The sequence below is a fragment of the Xenopus tropicalis genome, chromosome 5, assembly GCF_000004195.4.
Source record: "Xenopus tropicalis strain Nigerian chromosome 5, UCB_Xtro_10.0, whole genome shotgun sequence".
Classification (NCBI taxonomy): Eukaryota; Metazoa; Chordata; class Amphibia; order Anura; family Pipidae; genus Xenopus; species Xenopus tropicalis.
In genome coordinates, this window is record NC_030681.2 from 50114032 (window position 1) to 50135594 (window position 21563).

At 38.0% G+C, this 21563-nt stretch overlaps 1 protein-coding gene across 1 annotated transcript in view; it reads left to right on the forward strand.

Annotated features, from left to right (window-relative positions):
* Nucleotides 1–21563, forward strand: part of ppp1r14c (protein phosphatase 1 regulatory inhibitor subunit 14C) — a 62041-nt gene that overhangs the window by 31183 nt on the left and 9295 nt on the right. Inside the window, exons 2-3 of the mRNA XM_002931492.4 lie at nucleotides 10780–10863; nucleotides 15063–15095. Coding sequence (XP_002931538.1) covers nucleotides 10780–10863; nucleotides 15063–15095 — 117 coding nt within the window. The remainder of the gene's footprint in view (nucleotides 1–10779; nucleotides 10864–15062; nucleotides 15096–21563) is intronic.

Here is a 21563-nt window from a genome sequence, read left to right on the forward strand (position 1 = left end):
TTATGCAGTGCTTTATATTAATTTATAACTAACAAGGGTTACAAAAAAATAGGATCAAAGGTTCCTGTGTTTATTTGCAAACCACGAAATAACCTGGTGTGACCATAGCCAAAAAAAAAATAAATTATGCGTAGGTTTCTGTGATGACCCAAGGTTTTTCTACTTTTATCTCCTTTACTGCAATATGTGAATGCTGATAAGACTTTGCTGTTATTGAATGGCACGACGAGTTCTGGTGGTTTTTTTTTGTTTTTTAATGCTCTAAATACTTTTCTGAGTTGGGCTATGTAAACTTGCAAAGCAATAGAATTAAATGTTACTGTGCCTTGAATAAATAGTCACCCCCTTAAATTTTCTGTTTTGTTGTATAATATTGAATTAAAATGAATTTAATATTTTACCGCTGCTCTAAACAACAAACATAACAAATTGAAATTGCAAAGTTTTTTTATTTTAAACTAAAGGTCAGACATTTATTGATTGCAGAATACTCCCCCCCCCCCATTAAAAGCATCTGATCTCCAGAAAGCAGTAAAAAAAATAGTGAAAATCTTGCAGTATTTATTTTCACTAATACAACTGGGTGTTTTTTTATGATGTGGCTTTTACTGGTGCTAATTAATCATCTGAAATGAATAAATTACAGTGCTCTGTCTCTAATTGCCCTTTTAGTCTGCAGTAACATACAGCAGTTGTATCATTGTGGTTTATTGTACCTATTAGCAGCACTCCCACAAAGCATGCTGGGTAAACGAACAGCATCTGTACTCCATTTCTATTGGCTGCTCATCTTAATGCATTTTAATTTCTTTAAATACATGACATTATGTTTACCCTATTCCCTTTAGAAACTTTGTTTTCCTTCATTGAGCTTTCTAGATCCTCCTTCAACAAGCAAATATACAATAATGTCTTCTCACATTAAAACCATGCTCTTGCTTGGTAAATATGTGTGTGTATATATTGTATACACATTGTGTAGTGTTTAGTGATAAGAAAATTTGTCACCGTTTCTCTTTGCTGAAAAATTCACAAAACAGTAAAATATGGCGAAACCTGTTGAAAATTTTTGCTCATCTTTTTCGCTCATTTCTCCTGAATTGTTTACTCTAAAAGTGACTTTAGTAGAATATTAAAGGGGTTAATATTAGGGGTTGTTAACATTTGAGTAAACTTTTATATGATATAGAAGGTGATATTTTGAGACAATTTGCAGTTGGTCTTCATTTGTTTTTTTGTTTTCTATTTTTTGTTTAGCAGCTATCTGCTTGCTAGGATCCAAAAGACCCATATCTATGCTGAACACACATTGCTGGGTGGCTTGCTCTGCTGGGTTTTTGTGACCAGCCCAGAGAACTTGCTGACATGTCTCTAGCACTTATCTCTCTGCCTTATACAGCAGTTCATTTGAGCCTGCTTGCATTTCTTTTGTGCCTCTAAGAGAAAGAGATCTGAGGTCAGAAAGTGCAGTTCATTCAACTCCATTAATAATCTTTGATTTTGAGACCATTTATAGTCACACTGTAACATTTGATATTTCCTTTCTCCTCTTTGCTGTGCTGATTTGCGCACTAAGTTGACTGCAAAGAATTGCTGAGGTTGAAACTACAGGTATCGGATCCCTTATCTGGAAGCTCTGAAGGGCCATCTTCCATAGACTCCATTTTAATTAAACAATTCACACTTTTGAAAATGAATTCCTGTTTCTCTGTAACAATAAAACTGTACCTTGTACTTGATCATGGGGTATAATTAATCCTTATTGGAACAGGTCCCTACCTGTGAGAGCCAGTTAGAAAAGGGGTTGAACCTTTTGCATAAAGAGAGAGATGGGGGAGAAAGCAGGTGTTATGGGAGCCATACTGTGCATTAGGGACTTTTCAGTAAGAATCTGGGACTGCGGGCTGAGATGTTAAAATCGGGACTTCTCCTGCGAAAATTGGGACAGTTGGAAGGTACTGTAATGGTTGTGAAAAGGGACTTGATATCCATCAGGCATTTGGTCAGATTATCTTGTTTTATGTGGGTATGCATTTAATTGAAATAAGGGCTAAAATTGTGTTTGTTGTAATTTAAAGTTTCTTAGCATGAAGTTGTAATGGTCATATTGAAGGGTGTCATTCTACTTGTGCGAATTTGACTTGGATTTGGAATATTGTATTTTATCAAAAGACATATCTGTGGAATGAAATGGAAATAGTTGAAACAAAGTATACCTTATATGGGGACAGCCATAAATCTGTGTTTACAGCCTTTAATGTGTGCATATGCCTTTTATATAACCACTCTATTAGTGTGTTTTGGAAGCATAGCTTATTGTTTGCTTAGAATATTTCATCCTTGTACATTGTATTTTTTGTTGCCAACATTCTCTGTTTCTCAACTCTAGTGGCACATTCTTATCACCTTTTCCACCCATATCCCACTTTTAGCAATAAGAAAGTCGCCCCATTCATTAACACTATGGAAAATTAGGTACATTGAGCTTTACCACATTACTGCAGTATCGGCCTTACCTAAGGGGCCTTATACAGCACATTTTCACTTAGTCAATTAAAGGTGAACTAAATCCAAATCATTTAGGGGTGCACAGGCCAGTCCAGAGTAGAAAGTTAGTAATTTAGAAAGGAGGTTTCATCTACAGAGTTTGTTTTACAGTAAGAGTTGTGATGTTTTACGAACAGATGCTTCCAGCCTTTCTTAAAACTAAGAAATTACAGCTTTAGTCAAAGCAACTGTTAGTGCAAATTTATTCCAGTGACTAGTCCAGCTGGAGTCAGAAAGGTATTTTCTCCCCTTTTGGGGCAAATTGGCAAGGCATTAGATGGGTTTCTTTTAGCTATTCTCTGCATCAGCTAGCAGTTATGCAGGTTTTGCTTGATGGACGTTTTTTTTTTTCCTTGCATCACTGGTATCGGGGGTTTGATTCCAGCTAGGGTACCACCTGCAAGGTGTTTGTTCTCCTTTCTCCTTGTGCTTGGGTGGGTTTCCTCCAATACTCCAAAACATGCATGCAGGTTAATCTGCCTTACTGTGTGTGAACATTTGTTTCTAAGCTCCACTGGAGCAGGGACGGATATAAATTTATATTAGCACTGCCGAATATGTCGGCGATACAGTGGTGTGAAAAACTATTTGCCCCCTTCCTGATTTCTTATTCTTTTGCATGTTTGTCACACAAAATGTTTCTGATCATCAAACACATTTAACTATTAGTCAAAGATAACACAAGTAAACACAAAATGCAGTTTTTAAATGAGGGTTTTTATTATTTAGGGAGAAAAAAAATCCAAACCTACATGGCCCTGTGTGAAAAAGTAATTGCCCCCTGAACCTAATAACTGGTTGGGCCACCCTTAGCAGCAATAACTGCAATCGAGCGTTTGCGATAACTTGCAACGAGTCTTTTACAGCGCTCTGGAGGAATTTTGGCCCACTCATCTTTGCAGAATTGCTGTAATTCAGCTTTATTTGAGGGTTTTCTAGCATGAACCGCCTTTTTAGGGTCATGCCACAACATCCCAAAAGGATTCAGGTCAGGACTTTGACTAGGCCACTCCAAAGTCTTCATTTTGTTTTTCTTCAGCCTTCAGAGGTGGATTTGCTGGTGTGTTTTGGGTCATTGTCCTGCTGCAGCACCCAAGATCGCTTCAGCTTGAGTTGACGAACAGATGGCCGGACATTCTCCTTCAGGATTTTTTGGTAGACAGTAGAATTCATGGTTCCATCTATCACAGCAAGCCTTCCAGGTCCTGAAGCAGCAAAACAACCCCAGACCATCACACTACCACCACCATATTTTACTGTTGGTATGATGTTCTTTTTCTGAAATGCTGTGTTACTTTTACGCCAGATGTAACGGGACACGCACCTTCCAAAAAGTTCAACTTTTGTCTCGTCGGTCCACAAGGTTTTTTCCCAAAAGTCTTGGCAATCATTGAGATGTTTTTTAGCAAAATTGAGACGAGCCTTAATGTTCTTTTTGCTTAAAAGTGGTTTGCGCCTTGGAAATCTGCCATGCAGGCCGTTTTTGCCCAGTCTCTTTCTTATGGTGCGTCATGAACACTGACCTTAATTGAGGCAAGTGAGGCCTGCAGTTCTTTAGATGTTGTCCTGGGGTCTTTTGTGGCCTCTCGGATGAGTTGTCTCTGCGCTCTTGGAGTAATTTTGGTCGGCCGGCCACTCCTGGGAAGGTTCACCACTGTTCCATGTTTTTGCCATTTGTGGATAATGGCTCTCACTGTGGTTCGCTGGAGTCCCAAAGCTTTAGAAATGGCTTTATAACCTTTACCAGACTGATAGATCTCAATTACTTTTGTTCTCATTTGTTCCTGAATTTCTTTGGATCTTGGCATGATGTCTAGCTTTTGAGGTGCTTTTGGTCTACTTCTCTGTGTCAGGTAGCTCCTATTTAAGTGATTTCTTGATTGGCACAGGTGTGGCAGTAATCAGGCCTGGGGGTGACTACAGAAATTGAACTCAGGTGTGATAAACCACAGTTAAGTTATTTTTTAACAAGGGGGGCAATCACTTTTTCACACAGGGCCATGTAGATTTGGAGTTTTTTTTTCTCCCTTAATAACGTAAACCTTCATTTAAAAACTGCATTTTGTGTTCAATTATGTTATCTTTGACTAATAGTTAACGGTTTTTGATGATCAGAAACATTTAAGTGTGACAAACATGCAAAAGAATAAGAAATCAGGAAGGGGGCAAATAGTTTTTCACACCACTGTATATAAGTAAAGGATAATTATATCTTGCCCCTGATCCCTAAGTCTTGTTATGTGACACCAGGAGATCTCCAAAATAGCACCAGAGTTAAATACCACAGAACTGTCTTGCCATCATGGAGAATTGGCATCAAGTATTGCACATTTTCACAGTTGTCACCTGAACATGTTGCCATCTGTGTTTTCAGTTAAAGAAATTCTGAAGGGTCTATCCGGGCACTGTCCAGAACCACATAGCAATCTGCAAATGCTTGATGGAACTGCGCATATGCACCGAAGCACACGCAAGGGGGGGCCCTGATAGCTATACAGGGCATATATTGATATAAATGAATTAAGTTGTGTAACCCAATAGCTAAATGTCAGTCTCTAAATGAGCTGGGAGATATCTAACAACATAAATGTAGTATTATCTGTTATGTTAATATGTCGTTTTACATTGTTACCACAAGTTGGATAATTAAATGTATGCTCCATGGGGACAGCCATTCAATCTGGAATAAAGAAGAAAAGGCCCAGGTTACATAGAAGATAACAGATCAACTCTGTAGAATACAATGGAAATCTACACAACTTATCTGTTATCTGCTATGTAACCTGTGCCTTTTTTTACTTTTTTAATTTGAATAGCTGTCCCCATGGTTACATAGCAGCTTAGTTTATATAAACTATAGTAGGGTTTCTGAAGCAAACACACAACTTTTACCAGTGCAGGGCAACTGTACATAATATATTAATTACACTTAAGTTTTTGGCGTTACTGTTCCTTTAAAAAGGAAAAAAAGTAATTCATACTGTATGATTGTGGCTATGATATATAGCATAGCAGTATATCATATTGGTTGTGGACCCTACCTGAAACTCAGTGTTTGCTTTACTGTAACCTTTAATCCATGGCACACAAATCAGTTTGTTTGCGCCGCTAAGTGACTGTGATCATAAATAGTGAGGATTACCGCAGATTGGTGAGGATTACCAGTGTTGTCAACAAAGACTATGTTGATAAGAGTGGGAAATGGCAAGCATCCCTAACTCTTCTGTTGTCTCGCAGAAACGCTTGGGTGCACTGCTCAGTCATAGTGACTGGAAGGTACTTGTAGTAGGATAGAAATAGGTTTTGTTTTTTCTATAGGGCAGGTTGGCATTTCTGCCCCGCAAGAGATAGGAATATGATGAATATTAACAGTTGTTCATTTAAGGGTTAGTCCACTTTTACAAAACATATTTCTAAATAGTTCTCTACCAATAAATATTTTTTTCAGTTGCTTTTTGTTTTATCATTAGAGGTACATGGGCCAACCCTAATTCTGAAGGTCCCCGCCTTTTTCACCCCAGCCGGTGACGTGTTCACAAATACCCTGCCTAATTCTGACTTCACTGGTTGGGGGTCGGATATAACTATTGTCAGGCTGGGTGTAGATTGAGTTGGTGCAGGTCAATGAATTTCCAGCTTGCACATCACACTGTTACAATTTGATACAGTGGTTAATATATTTCATAGCAGAAAAAAAAAACAAATGAAAAGCTATTATTTGTGAATTGCTATTTTAAATCCCTGCAGATGGAAATAATGTAAAATTGCTCTGATCATTTTGTTTTTCCATGTTGCAGTGTGAGTGAAAGGTGTGACTAGTTGCCTAAATCAAAATTCATCACAAAGGAAAGGATCAGAGTGGAAAAACACTTGCAATATGCTGTGCTTTTCCTTCTGAATGCTGCTATTTATAATCTGGTTGAAGAGAGGAAATTGTCTCACTCTAACATGCTGGGAAAAGTCTATTTGCTGGTAATTTTGAACATAATGTAGAGAAATGTGCACAAATACCCCCGCTATGGCACCAGCGAGGGTCTGTCATTATCCTAAAATGTTCAGCCTCTGGATTTCTTTTCCCATGGAGGTTCATGCATTTATTATATAGGAAGCCAAAATGTGTGTTTATTAGCAGGTCAGACTACATAGATAATCAGGGAGGCTCAGGGTCTCCCCCTCTCACGCTATTCACTGTAACCTTTTAGTCGGCCTTGGAAGAAATAATTGTTCATTCTTCAAAACAGTTGAAAGTTTTCCCCACGCCCCCTCTTTTTTATATTGCTCTGTGAAAAGCCTCTTTGTCTAATTTACAAAATCTGTTCATGTTTTGTGGCTGCTTCCCTCTCCTACAGTACTCCTTTCTATACTCCGTTTTGTATCTGATCTGTTTTGACGTAGGAACACTCGAGAATTCAAGTCTGTTTTTGCTCCACACTAGGACTTGTTGTCAAATGGAATCAATGGCTGCCAAATGCAGCCACACAAGTGTTGAGTTAACATTTGTTTTCTGAGTTTAATAAGTCAATTAATTGCCCTTGATTTTTTTCTGTTCTCTTTGCTCTCAGATGAATATTTCTCAAAAGAAAGTTCTAAGGATTTGATCCAATGTAAGGTAGCCAGACATTAACTAAGATTAAGGCATATGTAGTCTTAGCAATTGTTTGGTATTTACATTAACATGTACATGTGCAGATATACTAGGGTAAATGGGGTCTTGTTCAAGCCTCCAATATCTGAAAAGAGAGAAGAATCCTCTAAAACAAATGGAACGTGCTTGGTAATAGTGTGTTTTCTGGCAAATGGGATATGTAGATTTCTTATGAGGTTTTGATGTTGGCTATATTTTACATTTCTTTATATTAATTGTGTATACAAAGCTAGAAATAGTGAGAAAAGACTGTCATCAACAGAGATTACAGCTAAAAATGTGGGATCATAGAAGTATCAGTATGTAGTGCACAAGTTTATAGAGGTGATGATTGTGAATATATGGGATGAGTAAGAAGTTATCTGAATTCTAACTGATGATGATCCAGATGTAAGTTGGGGTACAATTCTGCTATAGTAATATAGAGATCACTAGATATAAAAACTTTCAGAGCCAGCATTGTGGTATTATCCAACATCAGTTCCATATTATGTGTTGGCAAGTTAAATCTTAGCATATGTAGAAAATGGCTTTTAAGATTAATTGGATGCTACAGTCAAACTATGCCTGTGTGTAACTGAATCATATCTGGGATAATTTTCTGTTTTAGAATCATTTAAATATTAAATAAACCATTGGGTTTATTTAATATTTAAATGATTTTTATCAGACTTAAGTTATGGAGATCCAAATTACGGAAAGATTCCTTATCTGGAATACCCCGGGTCCCCAGGATTCTGGATAACAGGTCCCATTACCTGTAGAATGTAAAAAGGCTATTGCCTTTGCATCTGTATAGCACTGTATGAAATATTTAATAACACAAGAAAAAGGGAAAGTTGTGCTCAACCACTAAATTGTAAACCATTAGGCTGGGGTGCAATGAGGCTGTGACCACAAAATACATATAAACAACCACAAAAAATCCTCTGCACTCACCCATTATCAATATGTAGAAATAGGACATTAGGATATTTCTGTGCATTCAGCTACTAAGAAATGCCTTCCCCCCCCCCCACCCCAAAAAGAGGGATTGTTTGTTTGTCTTTAACCCTTCCTTACCATGATTTGCATATGCAAATTATGATTTGGTTTAGTATTCGGCCAAATTTTTTGCAAAGGATTCAGGGTTTGGCTGGATCCTAAAATTCTGGATTTGGTACATCCCTAATACAAATACCACTGTATAGCAATTCTCTGACACAATCCCATTTAAAACTAAAATGTGTTATACTTTGGATGTCTTTAAAATAACAAATTTAACAAATGCAACCGGCTGTGCACTACATACTTTTTTGGCAAAGACTGCTTATATGTGGCCAGCTTTAATTTTATAAAAGAGTGCAAGGTAAATCTGTGTGTTTCTAAGTGACCTCAGTTGCACAGTGTTTGACTTGAGGATAATAAGCAATGAACGGAATCTGAAAGGCAGGCAGATGAGATTATATTTAAATGAAGAATTTTTTTTCCCAGTGAGGGTAAAGTAGGTTAACGAAGTCTTATGAACAGTGCTTAGGCCAAGAACAGTCAGTCTTCTCTCATTTTTGGCATTGCTAAGCCTTATTCCTTATTGGACATTCTTACATGGAAATCTTCTTGTTATTATTATGTTTGTATATTATATACTTATGCTAATGAATTTTAAATGTTTTATTTAGTATGATAAATATTTCCCCTATTTAACTGTACCTATGCAGGTAAAATCTTTTCATTTTGAAATGTCTGTCCATCTGTTTTGCATTTATCTAGTATTTTTAAATGGTACAAGCACAAAAAGAAGCCATTTTAATAGATGGAGATATATACTAATCAATGTGAAATAGCATTTATACCATTGGACTTATAGTACAAACAGATTCAGTGTTACAACAACAACAACAAAAAAAAGAAGAAGAAAAAAAATGTAGGATGTATGATTTTGGCATTAGGGCAAAGTAAACATAGTTAAAAGGAATGAAGGCATTTGTAATTTTTACCAGATCCGTAACAAAAGAACTGTTAAATACTGAACCTAATCACATCCTCATTTCAGTATTAAAGGAGAACTAACACTTACTTAAAAAAGTTGGCTAGAAATGGTGTACATTGTGTTTTGGGGGTTTGAACCAGCCCAAGGCCACCACAGCTCTTTAGCATCAAAAATCTCTGCCTCCAAAATGCTCCCAGTAGCCCCCCATCTTCTTTTCTGCTGATTCACTGTGCATGCTCTGTGCTGCTGTTACTTACTGAGCTTAGGGGCCAACGCACAATATACTAGGGCTGATTCACTAAGGTGTGTTAAAACGAGCGCTATTTATAGCTTGCGTTAAAAATTTTATCGCGTCTTATTTTTCGCGTCTTAACGCACGATTCACTAAAAAGATATGTGTTAATTTAGACGCAATGCTGTTTGCGTTATTTAAGTCGCGAAGACTATTTTCATGCGGTATTTGACGCAACACGCGCTAATTAACACAGCGCGCTACCATTAGGTTCGGAAAACTACTTTTTAAAAAAAAATTACCATTTCCCTGCAAACTGGCGGCTGCATCACTCTAGGGCCAACACAGACTTGAATAAATCACACTGCAAAGTCCATATTGTGTTGCCAAGCTCATTAACTGTACTTTTCTATAATTACCGCCTGCCCCAAGTAGGGGTTAATTTTCGCATAGACTAATGCGATATTTAGCGCGTCTAAGAGTTTGTGAATCATGCGTTAGTATTATTTCTGCGCGCTAATTAACGCAATGTGGTAAATACCGCGATAATACTTTAGCGAATCACAATTTTTTTTCGTGTCTATTTTTACGCAAAACCTACTGTATTTTATAGAATATAAATGTCACTATATACTGCAAATTAGTTAATAATTCTCATTATATAGTAGCTCTGGAACCAGTGCAATTTGCATCAGAATTTAATAACCAGCCCTGTTGCATCAGTTTATATGACAAACCTAACTCTTTGCTTGATAATTTGCAACATCCTCTAAACTTGGCTTCTCAACAGTTGCCCAGAGCGCACTGAGCATGTGAGTGTCACTGACACTTTACAATCCAAGATGGGAGTTCCCCTGACAACTTGACAGGCCGGAATCATTAATGTTTTAGAGATGCTAAAGATTTAGGCTGATGCAATAAGTTCAGTATATTAAATACAGCATGTCTAGCCATATTCATGTTTGGTGGTTTGTTCTCCTTTAAGATCTAAGTAAAATAAAAAATATTGCAAAATTGTGTCCGTTGCTTTAAAATTACATGACTTGGAGTTCAGATTTAGTTAAGCTAAAGACCATGATTTGTGGTTAATCCTGCAAAAAGGGCTTTGGTGCATCCCTAAAAGAATATAATGTAGGGTCCTGCAGTCCCTAACTGGAAATAAATATAAGGTATTGGTGGGACATCTTTGGATCTATGTATGCAATTATAACCAGCAAGAAAGGTTATCAAATGATACAGGAATGCTTTCTTTCTTTATGGCTGTTTCTAATTGTACCATTGGCTAATTTTATTTTGTAATTTTATTTTGTCCACTTTGTATATATTCTAATATTTGTATTTTGTATATGTTCTATAATATAATGTATATATATTTGTTTTCCCTAGGAAGAGGAGATGCCAGAAGTGGAAATAGACATTGATGATCTTCTAGAAGCATCTAGTGAGGAAGAAAGAATTCTTAAATTACAGGTAAAAAAAAATGTTATACACAATCTTTCCTTCCTTCTCTTACTGAATTATTCTTTTATTACATACTAGTTACATAAAACTGAAATTTATCCTGATGCCTCCAGAATATAGATATTTATATTTATTGCCCTCTATTCTGCCTGGCATGCAGTTTATTCACTATCCACCTATATTAAATTTGGTATGGATGGAATTCATAATTTTTCTTTAATAACAGTAAACAACAGATGTTGAAAAAAAAGTGCTGAATAAAAACAGTTGAGAAATGTGCTGTATTTTGTCTCCAACAGAGAGAAAAAGAAAAGGATTATGTAGGCTAACAATAAGCTGATAAAACTTGTATATTGTCTCACATATTTGAATGGACTATACGTAGTCCAAATTATGAGTACGATTTGCGTCAATTCGTATTAAATACGAAATGTTCTGATGTGCGTTCATTTTTTGAAAAGTTGTGTTGTGCTGGTACAAAAATATCGTGGTACGATCCGAAAGTTACGCGAAAACCTTTCTGACTTTGAACATTCAGTGCATGATTTTGGAAGCCTGCCATAGGACTCAATGGCACTCTGCAGCTCCAACCTGGCCCAAGGAAAGTCACGATACTGAAGCTTGAATCAATTCCGAAACTTTTGTACTCGTTGCGACAAATACGATTTTGTCACACAAATTGTCGAAAAGTACAAAAAAGTTGCGGAAATTAATTAAAAGTCGCGGAAAATACGCACAGTTCTAAAAGTTAGAAAAAATTTTAAAAAAATTTCTATTCGTAACCAATCGTACATTGATAAAGCAGCCCCCTAGTTTTGTGAAAAGTGTATGATTTAAGGAAAAAAGTCCACAAGGTGATTCAGTCACCACAGTCCTTTAGGAAGGTTTATGGAGACCATTATGTTTCCAGCTGACAGGAGATGATTCTCATTCTGCTAAACAGAAATAGCACTGCCCATGTTGCTTCATCCTGTGTATGTAGTGCCTATGGGCGCCACAGACTGAGTCTTTTCTATTAAGTAGAATGAGCTGCTGGCAAAAAAGAAAGTGTTTTTATCACCATGGTTCTCCCTGGCAGGCAGGGGGCTAATCATACCCCATGTGCCATCCCACAGAAACAAACTCTGCTATTTTATAAACCATTCAAATATATCTGATGCCATTATTTCCCTTAGCTCAAACAGAAGTTTTGGGTGAAAATTTTGTAAACTGAGTAGGTAAAATAGTACATCCAGTCAAAACTTTGCGTGGTGTGAATACCTTATAGCTGGATCATCTAAAAGATGAGCAGATGTTGGTGCTCTAAGTTACCGAGATGATGTTCAGGAAGCTATAATGAGGTCTTTATGAATAGTGCAGATACATTTAGTGAGCCAAGATGCTGTTCCAGTATAAATTTAAATAGATGTCTTAGTAATAAAGGCATCTCTTATGGCAGGAGGGTTGCATTCCTCACTGGTGGCTAAATAGAGATTTTATTCAGTTTCATGCAAAAGCAGTATTTTACATTGGATCAAAAACCACCAGAAGGCTTATCACTGCAAAAGTTACAAATAAAAAATTGATATTTTTTTTTGCAGTGCAAGTTTGTAAACCTTTAACTACAAGAAAAGTGCCCAGTGCCATACACACAACCTGCCGGAAAAAAAACAAACCCTTTGACCTTCAGTTGCCTGCTGGCCGGAAATATTACTGTACCTAGGAACACTGGAAACTAATTGAAATTCTTTAGTATTTACAGTTGTAAGTGGAGGCTAATCTCTGCCTTCCTGAACTGCCCAGAGCCTTCTAGTTGTTTTAATGTTATTGTATAGAGCTGGAATGAACTGTAGTGGTAGCTGGAGACTGAAGCAGCCCAGTAACATATGCAAGGAGTGGATCTGACTTCCTTTCTTCTGTGACATGCTGTCAGACTTACCAGTGTGGGCTGCTGAATAAGAAAAGAAATCTCATTGCCTAGGAACCCTAACTCCATGAGAGAACCCTGAAAATTGCCTTAATAAAGTAGAAATGAGTATATGTTAAAATGGCTAAAAAGGATGTCCACATGCATTTGAGAAAATGTGCTTGTTTTAGTGATTATGAAGGTGACATGCCAGAGAATACAGGTATGGGATCCATTATACAGAAAGCTTAGAATTATTAAAAGGCTCCATAGACTCCCATTTTAATCAAATAATCCAAAAACATATTTCTCCTATTTCTCCTTTATCTCTGTAATAACAAAACACTACTATGTACTTGATCCCAACTATGATATAATTAATCCTTATTGGTAGCAAAACAATCCTATCGGGTTTATTTAAAGTTAAAATTAATTCATTGTAGAATTTAAGAATGGAGAACCATATTACGGAAAGACCACCTGTCCTAAAAAACACAGGGCCCCAGCATTCTGGATAACTGGTCCCAATCCCATAGTTTTGTTATAGGCTATTGTTACGTAGGGCTTTATTAAAGCACTTCTTTAATCTAGTTTGCAAGCAATGTGTAACTGTTTGGTGGTGGTGTGTGATATTTTTTGTTTTGAAATAGGCACGAAAGTAAGAAAATACATTACATACAAAGCCTACAGAACTCTTACATAGTCATGTAATATAAAGATATTGCCAGATCTGTCAAACATTTACCACTCTGTGCAGTGGACCATAACTTTTCTGTAGCTGTGGAGAGTGTTATTAGAATTTGTAACTTACCTTCAGAGTACAGATATTGGACCCCTTATCCGGAAACATATTATCCAGAAAGTTCCGAATTACAGAAAGGCCCTCTCCCATAGACTCCATTATAAGAAAATAATTAAAATTTGTAAATGATTTCCTTTTTCTCTGTAATAATAAAACAGTACCTTGTACTTGATCCCAACTAAGATATAGTAAATCCTTATTGGAGCCAAAACAATCCTACTGGGTTTGATTACAGTTTAAATAATGTTTTTAGCAGACTTAAGGTAGGAGATCCGAATTACAGAAAGACCCCTTATCCGGAAAACCCCAGGTCCCTAGCATTCTGTATAATGGGTCCCATACCTGTACTAGCTACCTGCTCTGCCCTGCCAGTCCACATAGCTGAGGTTTTCTCTCTTAACATGCAGCAAAATTGCATCTCCCTAGTTTATTATATACTCAATGACAGGTGCAGGTGTGCCCATGCAGGTGGCAGAGGGGAAACTGTCCAGCACCTGAGAGCTGAGCAGGGTCTGGGCAGGGGGATCTGAAGGAAACTAGACTGCCCAGAGAAGACCCGCGCAGCAAGTACAAAATTTGAAAACTCCATACAGTAGTGATGTGCGGGTTGAGAAAAACTAGACCCACACCCGACCGCTTCCAACTTGACCCTTACCTGATCTGGCTTCTCCCCTTGCCGGTGCCCAACCCTCTGTTTATGTAACAAAAGGGGCAGGCGTGCGCCTATAAATCTCGAAGCCGCAAGCCGGCAGTGTAAGGTGTGCGAAGGCAAGTGATATTGCAGCTTCTGCTCAAATTGCTATAACATGTTAGTGCAACATCAGACATGGATGTGGTTTGTAAAAATAATGAAACAAATTGCATTTAATTGCCTATAGTAAGTTAGTGGCCAAAACAAAACAGATTTGTTTACCCTACATAACCCGGATGCAAATCACCAGTGTGACGTCTGTGCAAATCTGTTTTTATTACATTATCCTACTTGTTCAAGTGCATAGAAAAGTGCTGTCACACTTTTAATATGCAGCACACTTGACTTAATCCAGAATGAACGTAATTGTACAAAAAATTGCCTGTGTTAAACAAAACAAGCGAGGTATAACACATCTAACACAGACAGACCTTCTGTTAATGAGTTCACTTATTCTCAGTATCAAATGCAGTTGTCAAGGGTGAAACCTATTTTGAACAAAAGAGGAAACGGAGGCAATGTGTAGGAGACTTGCTGACAAACTTGTAAAGGTGTGCAAAATATTTTCGCAAAGAAAAGGTGTGAAAATGGGTTTAAAATACACATGTGTTACCTCCATGCGTTGGGACCTTCTAAATAGTCAATTACAAACAGCTGATCTAAAAGGATAGATAGAAAGACAGACAAGCACCCGTTTGCTGGACTAAAGGTAGCTATACACAGACCAATAAAATCTGCCAACTCAAGTGTAAGTATATAATAAAGTTGCGTAGTGTTACATTTACAATACTTATAGTAATGCTGATGTATTTCTTTCTTTCCCAATATAGGACTCATTAGTAGACTGCTACAAACCAACAGAGGTAATTTTTTTTTTTATCAAGATTTGTCTTTTGCCATAACAAATATTTTACTTGTACCTTGTGCAAGTTGTTACATATAGAATATATGGAATTATTGGAGCCAATATATTCATCGTATGTGAAATATACATATTGACAGACATAGACTTGTACAGAATTATCAGTTTATAATTAAAAAACAGATCTCATGGTGCCCAGAAATCATTCATAATCAGAAACAGGCCCAGGTTGTAGCCAAAAGTAAAATTTGGAACTAAACTGTGAGAAAAGCAGGCTCATGTAACATGGGCAGAGGCAAAACCTTGAATAACAGCTTCTTGTAGGACAGGAACAGGGACTGTTTAGGAGCACGGCCATCAAGCGGAACTACCTGAACAATGAATCATTGGCAATTAAAAGAAAACGATACCCCCAGAATGAGTACTCAACCAACAGATATGTTAAGTGACCTATTAAAGAATCTCACCAAACTAATATATATATTGGTAAATATTGCCCTTATACATCCTTTCCCTTGATCCACCATTAAGTGATGGGCCGTGTGCTCCCTCAGAGATTACATGACCAAAAATAATGCAGTTCTAATTGTAGTTTGGAAGCAAAAGGCAGAACTCTGTTCATTAATTGGCTGATGTTGCCTAGCGTGTATGTGTGCCTTGGCTTGTTTGTGTGCACTGTGAATCCTGCCCTTAATTCTTAAAATGGCCATTTTGTATTTAGGAGTACCCAACAGCACATACTACTAAAAAAGTATATTTTTATGAAAACTGTTCATTTAGAAGAAGGGTTTTACATACAAGCTTGATTATGCTATATATTTTATAGAGACCTATATTGTTTGGCAGCATAGTTTTCCATTAAGCAGCATTTTACAGAGGTGCCTATGGCAGTGGTAACGCTGAATTTGCCATTTACTCCATAGACAGATTTCTAAGCATGATAAGAGAGATTGAAAGGGAGGTGGGCCCGTCTATACTGATTTGTATACAGGATTTTTATAATCACGTGTAATTTTTTCTGCCCTTACTTGCCACCACAAATTCCTCCGTAGTAGAAGTGACTGTGCAGTTGGTAGGATACAGTGATCAGAACGAAGATATTAAATTGTGGGCTTATTATGGAAAACACTGTTTCACCCAAAGAGGCTTTTAGTTGGCAAGTGCCAGTTATGCATGGAAAAATAAACTGAAAAGGGACACGTGGGTACATTTTCCCTTTAAAGCAACTTTCCAATATACATTCATTACACAATTTCACTGATCTTAAAGTTATTTGTAAATGTAATTGCTATTAAAAGCAGTATTTGTATTCAGAATTTGACTTTTAAATAATATTGCAGAAGTCAGTTTCTCTTGTTAGATTCTGCTTAACAGACAGACAGACATTTAACTTTTGTAATGAATATATACGGGAAAGCTGAACAGAATTATATTTTCCTTAATAATTTAAAAACAACAATAACAATTATTTAGGAAAGCTTTAACCCTTTAAGTGCCAGCCGAATTCGTCATTTCGGTTCCCCCCAGTGCCAGACGTTTTTTAAGCATTTTGTACTCATTCACTTTAACAATGTTTTTTGGTAGGAAAACCTCCACGAAACTAGGGAAATTATATATCGTTTTTTTCGTCACTAATTGGGCTTCGACATACATACCAAATTTTATAACTTTTCTGGAGATATGATGTGTATTTTGGGTGAAATATGTAAAAAAAAAATAAAATTATGAAAAATTTCTGTATATTTTGAGGTTTTTTTCCATAGAAAAGTTAATTTTACTCACTTTTTTTTATTGTTTGTAAAAGCCCTGATACTCCCAATTCCAACGATACCAAATATGTGGTGGTACCCCACAGTTCCTGTCCAGAAGTAACCCCCAAACTAAGGCAATACTTAGTACAATATCACACCAGAACAAAGCAGAAAAGCGCTTGTAACAGTTAATGCAGCAAAACTTATATGTAAATCTAAAATATCCCCTCATGTTTGGTATCTTTAGAAACTACAGACCTTCAGGTTTCTAGGTGCAATGTAGTTTTCACTCAAAAGCCAAATACCTTTTGTCAGTGCATTGTGAAATTTGGAACTTTTTATGACATTTTTTTTTTTTTTCTAAAACGTAAACTTGGACGCATGATCAAATGTGGATTTGACAAAAAAAAACTCATAAAAATTTTCTAACAAAGGCATATTTGAAAGACAAACTTCTCCTGAATAAAATGATGCCCCATATGTATGGGTGCACATAAAGACATGGGCACCAAACACTCCAAAGCAGGGGCAATGCACAAGGGCAATTACAGCTAAAAATGTGGGGGCTGCGCTCTATGTGCACTTCCTGCAGTTTTTCAGTGTTAACCCCCCCTACCTGTGAAATAACCCCCACAAACTATATATTTCTGAAAAGTGCACACCTTCAGCTATTCAGAGACACCACTCTTCTCTTTCTACATGGAAAATTGTGGCCGCAGTCCCTTGCAGAAGTCAGCGCTTTGGTCAGAAATCAAGGAAAAACCAGATAAAAAACCTAGATTTCTCCCCAAAATCTCCATGGCAACTACCAAAAACTTACTAACCATCAATCTGCAAGTTCCCCTGAATAAAACGATACCCCATATGTATGGGTGCACATAAAGACGTGGCCACCAAATGCCCCAAAACAGGGGCAATGCATAAGGGCAATTTCAGTTGAAATTTTGGGGGCTGCGCTCTATGTGCACTACCTGCAGTTTTTCAGTGTTAACCCCCCCTACCTGTGAGATAACCCCCACAATCTATATATTTACGAAAAGTGCAAACCTTCAGCTATTCAGAGACACCACTCTTCTCTTTCTACATGGAAAATTGTGGCCGCAGTCCCTTGCAGAAGTCAGCGCTTTGGTCAGAAATCAAGGAAAAACTAGATACAAACCTAGATTTCTCCCCAAAATCTCCATGGCAACTACCAAAAACTTACTAACCATCAATCTGCAAGTTCCCCTGAATAAAACGATACCCCATATGTATGGGTGCACATAAAGACGTGGCCACCAAATGCCCCAAAACAGGGGCAATGCATAAGGGCAATTTCAGTTGAAATTTTGGGGGCTGCGCTCTATGTGCACTACCTGCAGTTTTTCAGTGTTAACCCCCCCTACCTGTGAAATAACCCCCGCAAACTATATATTTCTGAAAAGTGCACACCTTCAGCTATTCAGAGACGCCACTCTCCTCTTTCTACATGGAAAATTGTGGCCGCAGTCCCTTGCAGAAGTTAGCGCTTTGGTCAGAAATCAAGAAAAAACCAGATACAAACCTAGATTTCTCCCCAAAATCTCCATGGCAACTACCAAAAACTTACTAACCATCAATCTGCAAGTTCCCCTGAATAAAACGATACCCCATATGTATGGGTGCACACATAGGCGGAGGGTGACTTTTTTGTTTGGGGAGGCTAAAGATGGGCCATACATAAACTGACCTCAAGCTATGTGAGACTTAGTGGATTCGCTGCTGGCGTAAAAAATTAACCTCCCAAATACCTTTTGCCATTCCCACTGACTTCCAAGGATTCTGTACAAAAGTGCGGGGGGAGTGCTTTTTTTTTTTTTACCCTAAAATGCTTAGCATATAAAAGTATTCATATGTGCACTTCTGTGAGGGGATCTGCAAACATTTGTGTTTGTGATCAGTTAGCTTAAAGGAGTAGTTCAGCTTTTTGTCCAGCAGCTCTCCATATGGTAATTTAGCAATCATTTTTGGCCCCCATTTGAAAGGCAAATTATTCAAGAACTATAAAAAAAAATAATTGGGAAGACTAATTGCAAAGTTGCTAGGAATAGGCCATTTGATAACATACTAAAAGTTAACTTAAAAGTGAACCACCCTTTTAGATGTGTTCCCGTTAGTTTTATAGCAATAAAGGCAGTAGGTACTGACACCCCAGGCACATTATATACAGTGAGACACAGTCTGTATGTCCAAAACCAGCACATTATATACAGTGAGACGCAGTCTGTATTTACAAAACCAGCACATTATATACAGTGAGATGCAGTCTGTATTTACAAAACCAGCACATTATATACAGTGAGACACAGTCTGAATTTACTAGAACATTATATACAGTGAGAAGCAGTGGGTACTGATGGCAGATATTCAGGCCCTGGCACTATAACACTGGCACGGATACACTACATTGGCTCCACTGTACCTAACTAGAAATGAACAAAACAATGACAAAAAAAAAAATAGTAAGTGCAAAAAACAACAACAAGAAATATATAAAAGTACAATGAGCTTTTTCAGGGGGAAAGAGTTAACTTACCCTCCATCTGTTAGTGAAGGGGATAGATTATATATTATTATAGATGTCAGGTCAGGCAAAAAACAATTTAATGTCAGCTAGTGCTTCAGCCTTTAGAACTGTATAGTACCTGTGGGAGTGGGATGAAAACTGCAGCAAAAGTTGAGAGTTGGTTCTCAGGTAAAGTTACAGCCTGCAGATTCTTCTTTTCAGTCTTCATTTCTGCACTGCCTTCAATTTGTAATATCTCCTGAGCCCTGACTGCATCTGTGCTTTGATTGGTCAATTTTACTGTCTGTCAAAAAAGCTATGCTCCGATTGGAGAATCCACAAGAAGAAAGATCCAATCAGAGCACAGCAGAACCGGAGCTTGCAGGAACAGAAGATTTCCAGGACAGTGCCGAAACAGAGTGAGGTTTTGTTTTGTTTTTAATGAGCCAAGCAGGTTTGGGGAGGCTTAGCCTCCCCTAGCCTTATTGAAAATCCGCCTATGGGTGCACATAAAGACGTGGCCACCAAATGCCCCAAAACAGGGGCAATGCATAAGGGGAATTTCAGTTGAAATTTTGGGGGCTGCGCTCTATGTGCACTACCTGCAGTTTTTCAGTGATAACCCCCCCTACCTGTGAGATACCCCCACAATCTATATATTTACGAAAAGTGCACACCTTCAGCTATTCAGAGACACCACTCTTCTCTTTCTACATGGAAAATTGTGGCCGCAGTCCCTTGCAGAAGTCAGCGCTTTGGTCAGAAATCAAGGAAAAACCAGATACAACACTAGATTTTGGTCAGAAATCAAGGAAAAACCAGATAAAAAACCTAGATTTCTCCCCAAAATCTCCATGGCAACTACCAAAAACTTACTAACCATCAATCTGCAAGTTCCCCTGAATAAAACGATACCCCATATGTATGGGTGCACATAAAGACGTGGCCACCAAATGCCCCAAAACAGGGGCAATGCATAAGGGCAATTTCAGTTGAAATTTTGGGGGCTGCGCTCTATGTGCACTACCTGCAGTTTTTCAGTGTTAACCCCCCCTACCTGTGAGATAACCCCCACAATCTATATATTTACGAAAAGTGCAAACCTTCAGCTATTCAGAGACACCACTCTTCTCTTTCTACATGGAAAATTGTGGCCGCAGTCCCTTGCAGAAGTCAGCGCTTTGGTCAGAAATCAAGGAAAAACTAGATACAAACCTAGATTTCTCCCCAAAATCTCCATGGCAACTACCAAAAACTTACTAACCATCAATCTGCAAGTTCCCCTGAATAAAACGATACCCCATATGTATGGGTGCACATAAAGACGTGGCCACCAAATGCCCCAAAACAGGGGCAATGCATAAGGGCAATTTCAGTTGAAATTTTGGGGGCTGTGCTCTATGTGCACTACCTGCAGTTTTTCAGTGATAACCCCCCCTACCTGTGAGATACCCCCACAATCTATATATTTACGAAAAGTGCACACCTTCAGCTATTCAGAGACACCACTCTTCTCTTTCTACATGGAAAATTGTGGCCGCAGTCCCTTGCAGAAGTCAGCGCTTTGGTCAGAAATCAAGGAAAAACCAGATACAACACTAGATTTTGGTCAGAAATCAAGGAAAAACCAGATAAAAACCTAGATTTCTCCCCAAAATCTCCATGGCAACTACCAAAAACTTACTAAACCTCAATTTGCAAGTTCCCCTGAATAAAACGATACCCCATATGTATGGGTGCACATAAAGACGTGGCCACCAAATGCCCCCAAACAGGGGCAATGCATAAGGGGGGGCTGTGCTCTATCTGCAGTTATTTAGTCTAAACACCCCCATACCTGTGAAATAACCCCCGCAAACTATATATTTCTGAAAAGTGCACACCTTCAGCTATTCAGAGACGCCACTCTCCTCTTTCTACATGGAAAATTGTGGCCGCAGTCCCTTGCAGAAGTTAGCGCTTTGGTCAGAAATCAAGGAAAAACCAGATACAAACCTAGATTTCTCCCCAAAATCTCCATGGCAACTACCAAAAACTTACTAACCATCAATCTGCAAGTTCCCCTGAATAAAACGATACCCCATATGTATGGGTGCACATAAAGACGTGGCCACCAAATGCCCCAAAACAGGGGCAATGCATAAGGGGAATTTCAGTTGAAATTTTTGGGGCTGCGCTCTATGTGCACTACCTG